This window comes from Cherax quadricarinatus, chromosome 55 (assembly GCF_038502225.1).
Source record: "Cherax quadricarinatus isolate ZL_2023a chromosome 55, ASM3850222v1, whole genome shotgun sequence".
In the NCBI taxonomy this organism is placed as follows: Eukaryota; Metazoa; Arthropoda; class Malacostraca; order Decapoda; family Parastacidae; genus Cherax; species Cherax quadricarinatus.
Window position 1 is genome coordinate 11495582 of NC_091346.1, and position 14593 is coordinate 11510174.

At 42.6% G+C, this 14593-nt stretch overlaps 1 protein-coding gene across 2 annotated transcripts in view; it reads left to right on the plus strand.

Annotated features, from left to right (window-relative positions):
* LOC128699026 (carbohydrate sulfotransferase 10-like) overlaps positions 1-14593 on the plus strand; it is a 74373-nt gene that overhangs the window by 39842 nt on the left and 19938 nt on the right. For both annotated transcript variants that reach the window (XM_070096763.1, XM_070096765.1), the window contains one exon: positions 9945-10151. In XM_070096763.1, coding sequence (XP_069952864.1) covers positions 9945-10151 — 207 coding nt within the window. The remainder of the gene's footprint in view (positions 1-9944; positions 10152-14593) is intronic.

Sequence of the window (14593 nt, forward strand, 5' to 3'; positions counted from 1 at the left end):
TCTGCCTGGAGCTTTGCAGTGTCTGCAATGGAAGACACTGTCATGCAGATTCGGGTGTCATCTGCAAAGGAAGACACGGTGCTGTGGCTGACATCCTTGTCTATGTCGGATATATGGATGAGGAACAAGATGGGAGCGAGTACTGTGCCTTGTGGAACAGAGCTTTTCACCGTAGCTGCCTCGGACTTTACTCTGTTGACGACTACTCTCTGTGTTCTGTTAGTGAGGAAATTATAGATCCATCGACCGACTTTTCCTGTTATTCCTTTAGCACGCATTTTGTGCGCTATTACGCCATGGTCACACTTGTCGAAGGCTTTTGCAAAGTCTGTATATATTACATCTGCATTATTTTTGTCTTCTAGTGCATTTAGGACCTTGTCGTAGTGGTCCAATAGTTGAGACAGACAGGAGCGACCTGTTCTAAACCCATGTTGCCCTGGGTTGTGTAACTGATGGGTTTCTAGATGCGTGGTGATCTTGCTTCTTAGGACCCTTTCAAAGATTTTTATGATATGGGATGTTAGTGCTATTGGTCTGTAGTTCTTTGCTGTTGCTTTACTGCCCCCTTTGTGGAGTGGGGCTATGTCTGTTGTTTTTAGTAACTGTGGGACGACCCCCGTGTCCATGCTCCCTCTCCATAGGATGGAAAAGGCTCGTGATAGGGGCTTCTTGCAGTTCTTGATGAACACAGAGTTCCATGAGTCTGGCCCTGGGGCAGAGTGCATGGGCATGTCATTTATCGCCTGTTCGAAGTCATTTGGCGTCAGGATAACATCGGATAGGCTTGTGTTAATCAAATTTTGTGGCTCTCTCATAAAAAATTCATTTTGATCTTCGACTCTCAGTCTGGTTAGCGGCTTGCTAAAAACTGAGTCATATTGGGACTTGAGTAGCTCACTCATTTCCTTGTTGTCATCTGTGTAGGACCCATCTTGTTTAAGTAGGGGCCCAATACTGGACGTTGTTCTCGATTTTGATTTGGCATAGGAGAAGAAATACTTTGGGTTTCTTTCGATTTCATTTATGGCTTTTAGTTCTTCCCGCGATTCCTGACTCCTAAAGGATTCTTTTAGCTTAAGTTCGATGCTTGCTATTTCTCTGACCAGTGTCTCCCTACGCATTTCAGATATATTGACCTCTTTTAGCCGCTCTGTTATTCTTTTCCGTCGCCTGTAAAGGGAGCGCCTGTCTCTTTCTGTTTTACATCTACTCCTCCTTTTTCTTAGAGGAATAAGCCTTGTGCATACATCGAGTGCTACCGAGTTAATCTGTTCTAGGCATAAGTTGGGGTCTGTGTTGCTTAGTATATCTTCCCAGCTTATATCGGTTAGGACTTGGTTTACTTGGTCCCACTTTATGTTTTTGTTATTGAAGTTGAATTTGGTGAATGCTCCCTCGTGACTAATCTCATTATGTCGGTCTGGGGCTCCGCGCATACATGACTGAACCTCAATTATGTTGTGATCTGAGTATATTGTTTTTGATATGGTGATATTTCTTATCAGATCATCATTGTTAGTGAAGATGAGGTCTAGTGTATTCTCCAGTCTAGTAGGCTCTATTATTTGCTGGTTTAAATTGAATTTTGTGCAGAGATTTAAAAGCTCGCGTGAGTGTGAGTTTTCATCAGAGCTGCCTTCTGGTGTTATTACTGCAACAATATTATTTGCTATATTCCTCCATTTTAGGTGCCTTAAGTTGAAATCCCCCAGGAGCAAGATGTTGGGTGCAGGAGCTGGAAGGTTTTCTAGACAGTGGTCAATTTTTAACAGCTGTTCCTGGAATTGCTGGGATGTTGCATCCGGAGGCTTGTAGACTATCACAATGACTAGGTTTTGGTTCTCGACCTTTACTGCTAAAACTTCCACTACATCATTTGAGGCATTTAGCAGTTCTGTGCAAACAAGTGTCTCTGCAATGTACAGGCCAACCCCCCCCTTTTGCCTGTTCACTCTGTCACATCTGTATAGGTTGTAACCTGGGATCCATATTTCGTTGTCCAAGTGATCCTTTATGTGGGTCTCAGTGAAAGCCGCGAACATTGCCTTTGCCTCTGCAAGCAGTCCACGGATGAAAGGTATTTTGTTGTTTGTTGCTGGCTTTAGACCCTGTATATTTGCAAAGAAGAATGTTATCGGACTGGTGGTATTGTTGGTACTGGGGGGGATTTTTTTCCGGCATTAGTATCTGTATCTGTTGGTTTGGAGTGGAGGCCATCGACTGTGGTTCCACTCCAGGAATGACTGGATTTGGTGTACGATTTCTGCCATTTCCTGCCAGTTTTTTTTCCTTCCTGGCACTAAAAAACCTCTCCCTCTTGAGTGGCTGTGGCTACCCAGGTTTTCCCATGGCCTGGATGTTTTGTATCTTTTTGTCCCCTTTAGATGGTATGCCTGGCAATTTAAGTTATAGCACAGTCTTTCCTGTACTGAAGAGGTACACAGTTCAGGGTGAAAAAGCTTACAGGAAGGGAGTTTGCATTTTCCTTTTGTCATATGGGCATGGCATTTTCTAGGGTGGTCATAGTTGCACGTCCCATCTGTTTTTCCAGATTTCCCATGCCAGCAGATACCGAGTGCATAGTATGTGCACAGGCTTGGTTTCCGTTTGCCTTGGGTTTCTGTGACTGTATTCCCTGTTGGTGCATGTTTCCCTGTCTTACTTCTATCCTCCCTAGCACCAACAATGGAGCTCCCACCATTTGTTTTTGGTAATATATCCTCACTATTGCTAGTGGAGTCCTCTTGTTTGCTATTTCCTGCGGTATTTCTAGTTTGCAATATTGGTTTTATCTTATCTTTGACTACACTTGTTTCCCTACTATGGCTCCTGTCCCCTATGAGGTCATTCATATGTATTCCTTCCTGCGTATAATTCCCGACTACCTGGACAAAATCTCCAGCTTCACCATTACTGTCTCCCAGGACAGCATCTCAAGCTTCACCATTACTGTCTCCCAGGACAGCATCTCCATCTTCCCCAGTACTGTCTCCCAGGACAGCATCTCCAGCTTCACCATTACTGTATCCCAGGACAGCACCTCCAGCTTCACCATTACTGTCTCCCAGGACAGCACCTCCAGCTTCACCATTACTGTCTCCCAGGACAGCACCTCCAGCTTCCCCATTACTGTCTCCCAGGACAGCACTATCAGCCCCCCATTTACTGACTACCAGGACATCATCTCCAGCCTTACAGTTTCTGACTACATGGCCAGTATCAAGGGCAGTACCATTCAGCCCAGACTTTTTATGTTCCCATCTGTTGTAGAAAGCTTCCAGGTTTTCTATGAAAGCAGCTTTGATGTTGACCTCTTTTAATACCCTTGTGATTTTAGTCCACAGATTTATCTCATTTGGGCATACCCAAAAACACTTCCCTGTTTTAATACTGCTTGTAGCTAGTTCTTGGATATCTGCACAAGGGGCGTGACACCAATTTCCACAGAAATGACAATTTATGCATGTGGAAGCCCGTTTGTTTGACTGACCACAGACTACACACAGCTTCATAATGATTTGAATGGTTGATTTACTGCAATTCTACTAGCAACCTCTTGAATATTCTATTAATAACCTGCTAGGTGGTGCACAACGAAACCGTTTGAAACCAGTCCAGGGTTCGGACCAGTCAAGGGTTCGGACCAGTCAAGGGTTTCGGACCAGTCTATCTGATCTGATCAGTGGGTCACTTATTTAAACCATACTGGTCGGTGATTTGAGCTAACACATGAAGGATCTACTGGAAATTATCTACCCGAGTAATATGTGATTTGATTGATACAAAAGTATAACTTGCGTGTTGAAGAGCCGGTGACTGCTGGCACTCCTACAATGACGAACGGTCAAGCCTCCACCTTTGTTTATCAATCGCTGTATCTAGCTTCTCTATTTTTTTTTTCCGTCTCCACCACAATAAATGCTATATTATCACTATAGTTGACTGGTGCAAATTTTGGAGGAAGGGCGCTTTTTCTGTAGTAATAATTGCTTCTCGTTGTGTATATTGCGACCGCTGGTAACTACAGGTTATATGAAATTCACAGTAACGTCTGGTATTTCAAGAAAAAGAAACTAATGAAAGTCACTCCACTCCACTAAGTACCATTATAATACTGGTTAGTTGCTACTACAACACTGTATTCTGCTATTCACTGGTATCACTAGATTATATGCGAGTACACTAGCAGGCCAGTAAGATTATTAAAAACAGCTGACCTGTGGTAAGTTTCTGGCGACTTCTGGCACCTGCCTCTATAGGCTTATCACTTCATTTACAAATTCACCTGTTTTCAAATGACACTTTAGCCTTTATCATCAATATACTAGGGAGCCACTGTAGTATACACTATACACTATGTATACTCAATGCTTTCAGGGAGACTTTCTTTCCTCTGACACAAAGTTCAATATTATGATTTTTCCACACGGGACTGGCCTATGATTCCCCTCTGGCAGTAAACTCTGTTAGGTAGTGCACACAATTCTCCTTTTTTTTCTCAGTATATAATGTTTTCCGCCCAAGATTGGTTCCAGGCGCTAGAGGGATGTATCGTATAGGATTGATGACACAAATTAAAGTTCTAGCACGTAAGAGCGACCGTGAAAACACCAAAAAACCGGGAGCTCAACGAGGCACGCTGACAGTGTTTTTTCCTTGATGGATATATCCATGTGTAACCTACCCCCCCCCTTCATTCAGTTAAACTAATATAATCTATACAGTCTACAATTAATTAGTAGTGCCGTATTTGCGGGGGCTATCCAATTCATACTGGTCTCGGATAGATATGGGTAAGATTGTGAGGTCGAAGGAACCACCTGCAGTGACCAGGGGTGGCTAAGTTTTCTCACATGTCTACACGGGGTGACTACGGTAAACAATATGGTTGTTGTCTCCCAATGAGATTACTTGTATGAATGTAATGTTGAGGTGCATACCGGTAACCCATATAACATTTTCCATATGTCACATGGATACATTATGTGGCATGAAATCACATGACATCACACTAATATTACAAAATTATCATACGTTCTGAAGTAATGATAATATTAATGACCTCAATGGACATATTCTTTGTGCACAGAAATATACCCCTAACAGTACTTAATACAATAATAAGATAATACGTAAAATGCATGTAGATTATTGTTCGTTCGTTTCTTAGGTTTGTACACAATGATGCACAAATATTTGTCTCCCTCATGTGTCTTCTTGACACAGCACCTGGAGAACAGGAATTCCATCTAAAGCATGGGTCATTACTTCCATTTTCCTGAACTGTGAGTCAATCACTGGGATCAAGGCACCGCTCTGGTTGGTCATCCACCACTTAAGAAGTAAACTGTGCACCAGAGCACGATTCTCCGGGAAGTTATTCATGAGGGAAGCACCAATCCCAGAGTGGCCTGATAGCATCTGGGTGAATGTTACTGATTATTACGTTACTGATTATTATGTTACTATTATGTTACTGAACTAAAGTTATGCATTTTTATGTTCACCAGCCCAGCCTCTCACAGACAGGTGATCCTCCCCTGTTACAAAAAAACGCGATGTCTAATAAGCATAGAGATCTCCAGTGAATACTAGAAAGGACTGGCCCTTTAGAATCCAGCCTGTTATTGGGTTTTTATAACAAGTAGTCAGTATCCTGGTCCAATTATCCATTAGAATTTAGTAAGATTCAATAGTGCTTCAGGATTACAACTGGTAGGCTACTAACTAAAGGAATTAAAATTTAATAAGTTTATTAATAACAATAAAATTGTCTAGGCGTATATAAAAGTAAATTCAAGTAATCAATTGAATATATTATAGGATACAAGTTCCTACACTTCTCTCGTGTACAGTAGTACTGTGCTGAAGGCACATATCACATCTTTATGGCTTTTAAGTACTGTCTGGTACATTGTTAGCATTTAATAACATAATACTAATATATACAAGTATGTGTGTATGTGTGTAAGTGCTCTATGTAGTTCACTATGTCTCAAGACTCGGCTAGACTTAACCAGTGACTGACTAAAAATCCTCACATAAACTAACTTCTTGACCAACCTGCCAATCAGAACAGCTTGCTTGAACAATAAAACGACTGATAAGCCGAACAGCAATATAATAAGCAACAACAACACAGAATCAGGAACAAGGAGATTATATAACGACACTAAGTAGGGACCATCTGCAGATTCTCCACAAAAGTCACAAAACTCCCATACTACTGAATCTAAGTTCAGCATTAGAAAATCTTCGACTGTGACAGTACACAGATACCAATACAAATTAGGTCAGAAGCTACAGCTCAGGACCCGAGTTTCTCAGTGTCAATGCAACACAACCTCAGTACAATGTCGAAAATCACTAAGTCTAGGCTATGTTCTGTGAACAGAGTTACACAGAACCAACAACAAGAAAGCGACAGAGACGATCTTCCAACAAGGGCCAACAATGGAGAGCTGGAGAGGCACGTATTGTTGGAAGCAACGTCAAACAGACAAGAGCGAGTGCAGGCCAGGCACTCTCTCAGGTGAGGTGTGATCACCCCACCCTGATCACGTGACTCTCCGTAGACTGCTGCTGCCCAGCAACTACAGAGAAGCCAGCAGCAAAACGAGTGGAGCGATAATTACAGTAGTTAGACAATGCTGTCAGCTACTTAACACTCTCGAACTATGAGCACTGAATAATATACAAATGTTACATCCTACCTAATAATATAACTAAGTCAAATAATAATATAAAGCAATGTATTTATGATTTAGCTAATATCACAAATATAAGCAATATAAAATTATATGAACAGGTAATATACATTATATACATTGTGACCCATTCAGGGGTTGCAATACCCCCTAACACAAGCGCAGCCTCTCACAGGAAGATAATGCCTCCCAACACCAGTCCAGCCTCTCACAGAGAGGTGATCCACCCAGCCCAGCCTCTCACAGTAAGGTGATCCTACCAACACCAGCCCAGCCTCTCACAGTAAGGTGATCCCCCAACACCAGCCCAGCCTCTTGCAGTAAGGTGATCCCCCCAACACTAGCCCAGCCTCTCACAGAAAGGTAATCCCCTCAACACCAGTCCAGCCTCTCAAAGAGAGGTGATTCACCCAGCTCAGCCTTTCACAGAGAGGTGATCCCCCCAACACCAGCCCAGCCTCTCACAGAAAGGTGATCGCCCCCAACACCAACCCATCCTCTAACAGAGAAGTGATCCCCTCAACACCAGCCCAGCCTCTCACAGAGAGGTGGTCCACTCAGCCCAGCCTCTCACAGTAAGGTGATCCTCCCAACACTAGCCCAGCCTCTAACAGTAAGGTGATCCCCAAACACCAGCCCAGCCTCTCACAGTAAGATGATTTTCTCAACACCACCCCAGCCTTTCACAGAGAGGTGATCCCCCCAACACAAGTCCAACCTCACACAGAGAGGTGATCCCCCAAGCACCAGAACGGGCTCTCGCAGTAAAATGATCCTCCCAACACTAGCCCAGCCCCTCACAGAGAGGTGATCCCCCAGCCCAGCTTTTCACAGTAAGGTGATCCCCCAAACACCAGCCCAGCCTCTCACAGTAAGATGATTTTCTCAACACAAGCCCAGACTTTCACAGTAAGGTGATCCCCCAACACCAGCCCAGCCTCTCACAGAGAGGTGATCTCCCAGCCCAGTCTCTCACAGTAAGGTGATCGTCCCAACATCGGCCCAGCCACTCACAGTAAGGTGATCTCTCCAACACTAGCCCAGCCTCTCACAGAGAGGTGATTCCCCCAACACCAGCACAGCCTCTCACAGAAAGGTGATCGTCCAAACATCGGCCCAGCCACTCACAGTAAGGTGATCTCTCCAACACCAGCCCAGCCTCTCACAAAGAGGTGATTCCCCCAACACCAGCCCAGACTCTCACAGTAAGGTGATCCCCCAACACCAGCCCAGACGCTCACAGTAAGATGATTTTCTCAACACAAGCCTGGGCTCTCACAGTAAGGTGATCCCCAACACCAGCCCAGCCTCTCACAGAGAGGTTATTCCCCCAACACCAGCCCAGACTCTCACAGTAAGGTGATCCCCCCCAACACCAGCCCAGCCTCTCATAGAAAGGTGATTCCCCCAACACCATCCCAGCCCTTCACAGTAAGGTGATCCTCCTAACACCAGTCCAGCCCCTCACAGTAAGGTGATCCTCTCAGCACCATCCCAGACTCTCACAGTAAGGTGATCCCCCAACACCAGCCCAGACTCTCACAGTAAGGTGATCCCCCAACACCAGCCCAGCCTCTCACAGTAAGGTAATCCCCCAACACCAACCTAGCTTCTCACAGTAAAGTGATCCTCCCAACACCGGCCCAGTCTCTCACAGTAAGATGATCCTCAGACACCACCCCAGCCTCTCACAGTAAGGTGATCCCCCTCCACCAGCCCAGCCTCTTACAGTAATGAGATCCTCCCTACACCAGCTCAGCCCCTCACAATCAGATGATCCTCCCAACACCATCCCAGCCCCTCACAGCAAGGTATTCGCACAAACAGCCCATCACAGTGACGTGTCTCTCCCTACACTAGCACATCACAGTGACGTGTCTCCCCTACACTAGCACATCACAGTAACGTGTCCTCCCCTACACTAGCACATCACAGTAACGTGCCCTCCCCTACACTAGCACATCACAGTCATGTGTCCTCCCTTACACTAGCACATCACATTGATGTGTCTGCCCTACACTAGCATGTCACATTGACGTTTCTCTCCATTCACTAGCACATCACAGTGACGTGTCCTCCCCTACACCAGCACATCACAATAACGTGTCTCCACCTACACTAGCACATCACAATGACGTGTCTCCCCCTACGTTACCACATTACAATGACGTGTCTCCACCTACATTAGCACATCACAGTGACGTGTCTCTCCCTACACTCGCACATCACAGTGACGCGTCTCCCCCTACACTAGCACATTACAGGTTGTCACTCACCCTACAGGGTGTCACTCACCCTAAAGGATGTCACTTTACAGGATGTCACTCACCCTACAGGGTATCACTCACTTTACAGGGTGTCACTCACTGTACGGGTGGTCACTCACCACACAAGTTGTCACTCCCCACACAAGTTGTCACTCACCATGCAAGTTGTCACTCACCCTACAGGTTGTCACTCACCACACAAGTTGTCACTCACCACACAAGTTGTCACTCACCCTACAGGTTGTCACTCACCACACAGGTTGTCACTCTCCACCCAAGTTGTCACTCACCCTACAGGTTGTCACTCACCACAGAAGTTGTCATTCAGCCTACAGGGTGTCAATCACCATACAGGTTGTCACTCACAACACAAGTTTTCACTCACCATAAATGTTGCCACTCACCATACAGGGTGTCACTCACCATACAGGTTGTCACTTACCATACAGGGTGTCACTCACCATACAGGGTGTCACTCACCCTACAAGGTACTTGCCTAACAACCCAGTGGTGGTGTATCTTCCTTTGAATTAGCTGAACGACTTATGTACCTGGATTGTGGAATGTATGAAACAGATAGTTTTTCTTGCGTTTTGTTTGTGATTATATAAGAGTAAACGTTTAAAAATTTGTTAGTGTATATTTGTTATGAAATCTTAGAAACATGTTTAAAGTGCTGAATATTTAAAGGATTTAGTGTTTTGTAAACACAATAGAAAGGCAGATGTGAGGTGTGCGATTTCAGGACATGACTCCAAAGGGGAGATTCATAACACTCTGCATATCTATTGCATGGGTTCACAAAGTACATAGGTATCTACATATGTGTTAACGAACCGTTGCAGGTGGCTTCTGGGGAGTGATAATAACCAATTAACAGGACAAAGTTTTAAAATAAGCAGAGATAAGACAACCGTTCATAGCCGGTAAATTGAACGATGTAAAGATATGTGCTCCCCTCCTGCAGGTGGCGTCGACGACGTGGACGTGGCACCTGTTGCGAGCTGTGGGTGTGAAGGACTCAGTCATCAGCAGTTACCACAACCCTCACTTCCTGCTGAAGGACCGTGTCCCGCCTCCCACACCCCTGGATCATGAGATAGGGTTCCTTAATGACGCTCTCATTTTCCTGGTCTCACGCCACCCCTTCCACAGGCTGGTGTCCGCCTACAAGGTAAGACAGAAGATGCTTGTTTCTGTATACATTGTGAGGAACAGATGTGCATGTCTCTCATACTGTGGTAAATGATAATGTAAACGGAAAAGTGGAGAAAAGACAGTATACAGAAGGGAAGCTTTTATAACTGTTTCTTTCATGGCTGGACTTTATCATGAATACTTGGTAAAGTTCAGCCAAGGGAGAAACATTGCAGCAGTGATTAAAAGCTTCTTGTAACAGTTTCTTTTTCTCCTCTGCATACCATGTGAGGCAGAGTCGTGCTTGTCACTACATATTATGTTAAGTATGTGTTTGTCTATACATGTAGGCTGTAGGGTGAAGGTCAGTGAAGAATCAAGTGTGAGATAATCACTGCTGCTCCACCGAGCATCGCAACAAATCGTAACCAAATCTCTATTCCCGTTAAAAGATTTTTAAAATGTGATTCAGGTTTTTCACAAGCCTAAACATCCAGTAAGAGTATTAATATTAGATTGCCTCACCCACGAGTTAAATAACCTAATTATATACTCCATGCACACCTCTGAGCAGACCTGAAAACATTACAGAGGTATGTCAATACAGTGCTGTGAACTGTATACAGATTTTATGAGGTGGTAATAAGTGGCATGTATTGATGTCCCATCACCAAAGTTGCTGGAACCATTTCCATCATCCTGGAATAGTTTGAATAACTTTTAAAACTCTCAGTGACGGATATACAAACTTTCACAGTTGTTGCCTCCTGACTCGACGTCGGAGGAGAGTGAAAGTCAAGTGTAAAAGTCAAGTGTAAAAGTCAAGTGTAAAAGTCAAGTGCAAAAGTCACAGACCGGGCCGCGGGGGCGTTGACCCCCGAAACTCTCTCCAGGTAAACTCTCCAGGTAAAAGTCAAGTGTAAAAGTCAAGTGTAAAAGTCAAGTGTAAAAGTCAAGTGTAAAAGTCAAGTGTAAAAGTCAAGTGCAAAAGTCAAGTGTAAAAGTCAAGTGTAAAAGTCAAGTGTAAAAGTCAAGTGTAAAAGTCAAGTGTAAAAGTCAAGTGTAAAAGTCAAGTGTAAAAGTCAAGTGCAAAAGTCAAGTGCAAAAGTCAAGTGTAAAAGTCAAGTGTAAAAGTCAAGTGTAAAAGTCAAGTGCAAAAGTCAAGTGTAAAAGTCAAGTGCAAAAGTCAAGTGTAAAAGTCAAGTGTAAAAGTCAAGTGTAAAAGTCAAGTGTAAAAGTCAAGTGTAAAAGTCAAGTGTAAAAGTCAAGTGAAAAAGTAAAGTGTAAAAGTCAAGTGTAAAAGTCAAGTGTAAAAGTCAAGTGTAAAAGTCAAGTGTAAAAGTCAAGTGCAAAAGTCAAGTGTAAAAGTCAAGTGCAAAAGTCAAGTGTAAAAGTCAAGTGTAAAAGTCAAGTGCAAAAGTCAAGTGTAAAAGTCAAGTGTAAAAGTCAAGTGTAAAAGTCAAGTGTAAAAGTCAAGTGTGATGACGTAAACTTCAACATTTTAAGTGTGAAATAATATTTTTCTTATTAATCACATTAAATAATTTTCAGTTTAGCTCATTTGAACTTAAATTTTTAATGGCTGATGCATCTTGAGCGGAGATCGAACCCTCTAACATTTCTTTGTTAACAAACCAAATAATATAGTTAAAAAAAAAGTAAAAATTAAAGAAAGTAAAAATAAGGTTAAATACAGTAAAAATAAAGTAAAATAAAAATGAATAAGAAATAAAGAAAAATAACAAAGTAAAAAAGTAAATTTATGTAAAATATGTAAAAATATATTAAGGTAAAATAAATAAAAAATAAAGTGAATGTAGCTAAAAAAGTAAAAATAACTTGGGATGATCAGCTTCAATATTCCACCACAAGAGTCAAGTGAACACAATGTTCATGCTGTTATCTGGTGGCACAAGTCTAACTTTGTAGGCATAAGTCTAACTTTGTAGGCATAAGTCTAACTTTGTAGGCATAAGTCTAACTTTGTAGGCATAAGTCTAATTTTGTAGGCATAAGTCTAACTTTGTAGGCACAAGTCTAACTTTGTAGGCATAAGTCTAACTTTGTAGGCATAAGTCTAACTTTGTAGGCACAAGTCTAACTTTGTAGGCATAAGTCTAACTTTGTAGGCACAAGTCTAACTTTGTAGGCATAAGTCTAACTTTGTAGGCATAAGTCTAACTTTGTAGGCACAAGTCTAACTTTGTAGGCATAAGTCTAACTTTGTAGGCATAAGTCTAATTTTGTAGGCATAAGTCTAACTTTGTAGGCATAAGTATAACTTTGTAGGCACAAGTCTAACTTTGTAGGCATAAGTCTAACTTTGTAGGCATAAGTCTAATTTTGTAGGCATAAGTCTAACTTTGTAGGCATAAGTATAACTTTGTAGGCACAAGTCTAACTTTGTAGGCATAAGTCTAATTTTGTAGGCATAAGTCTAATTTTGTAGGCATAAGTCTAACTTTGTAGGCATAAGTCTAATTTTGTAGGCATAAGTCTAACTTTGTAGGCATAAGTCTAACTTTGTAGGCATAAGTCTAACTTTGTAGGCATAAATCTAATTTTGTAGGCATAAGTCTAACTTTGTAGGCATAAGTCTAATTTTGTAGACATAAGTCTAACTTTGTAGGCATAAGTCTAATTTTGTAGGCATAAGTCTAACTGTCAGCATAGTTGCTGATCCCCCTTACATGTGTTGTATAGCTTAGCTGAGTTTCATAGTACCATCCATGTGTTTTATATAGAAGATCCCTACTAGGCCTAGTGACTGTATGACGTCACAGAATGCGGCATGAGTGAGTGGGATGCGCTACCTTGCTCTCAGTCCATGCTTAGACCTACCAGGCAGCTACAGGCAGGTTGTTCTCCCTTACCACAGTCTGACAATATATAGTGTTACCATCCACAAGTGTGTTTATCTTCAACCATCATATCTCCTCTTGAACCCCCATGACAAATTGGTGCCAGCGGTGTGGGCGTAAAATTGATAATTACGCCGATGCACGGAGATAAATTCTCGCAGCCAACGACGGACATTTTGTGTGACCAGTAGGTCGACCTAGCCAGCCAGCTACCTCAAGCAAGCTTTTACCAGCCCTCTGCATTATTCACTGGTCAGTCTCTGTGTATTAGTGTTTGTTTTGCTATTTGCATTGCCTCCAAGGGGTTGGCCCGGGTTTGTAAAGTGAGCCAAGCCACTTAAGCCAGTCTGTGGTGGGGAGTCAGCCCAAGCCCAGTCCAGCCAGCCTTACACCATCCAGCCTTGCCTGCCAAGCCAGCTTTCCACCCCTGCTGTGCTCATCATTACAAGTTATCAAGCCAGTCTGTGTGAAAGGTTAAGCCAAGCCAGCCAGCAACTAACCCAGGTGACTAACTCAGTACTCAAGCAAGCCACGTGGGTATAGTCTTCTTCATCGCTCTGTGCTTCAAGTTCCAAGCCATTTTGAGTGTTTTATCATCCCTGTGGTGTTGTGGTATTTTGTGGGTTTGTTTTTAAGCCAGCCTGGCTTAGAATATCTTCGTGCCTAGTGAGGGTGTCCCCAGTGTGGCTTATGCCATTCATCCCATAGGCCCAGTCACCACGCGGTGTCTCACCACCGTACTGCCTCAACCACCCACCTCACCCACTACCACTGTTTTTGTACCATTATGGGCTCTAGCACCATATTTTTAAGGACCACATAAGGGGTCAAGAGCCAGGTGTGTTCTTTCGTCAGTTTGCGCCATCGTAAAAGCCTCCTGTGTGAGTTCATCGTCAATTTAAGTGCAAATTCTTCGATCACGTGTGGAGAGTAGTCAGCGAACGCAGCCAGCCACGAGACTCCACTACCATCCTCCACCTCATTTTACACCACGTTGCCACAGTGATAATAATATTTTTCATAGAGACATTTGCGAGTGTTGAGATACATATATATTTTTTTTTTGTTTCCAGTGATTTCTTAGTGACATTCAGTAACTCTTGATTAGACTCAGTGTTCATTATATACTTTTTGCAATATTTTTTTTTTCTCTTTTTTCTTCAGTGTTAATTTTCGTGCTTTGTTTTATGTCTGTTGTGTTATGCTTTTTTTTTTATACTTGAAGTACTTTAATGTTTTTCCTTGTTGTGTGCAATATAAAAGCAGTATAACCTTGTGTTTACACTTCACAGTTATCTTGTGTTCACAGTATTGCAGTGAAGTAATTCAGTAATTTATTACCTTATATTCTACATCACAACTCAGTGTTGTCTGTTATATTTTTTCTCCCAGCATTTGTGTATTCTTGTTGTTTTTGTTTTCATTCATTTGCCATTTTAATTTTTCTCTGTGTGTTGAACATTCTTGTGTTACTTTCTTTTTCATTTAACCAGTGTCTAATTTGTCTTGTTTCCACAGACAATAATGCCATTATTTTGTTGAAGCAAGACAAGTTTCAAAATTTTTTCACACCAAGTTTCATTGCAAGAAAATTCTAGTATTGTGTTTATATTGATGT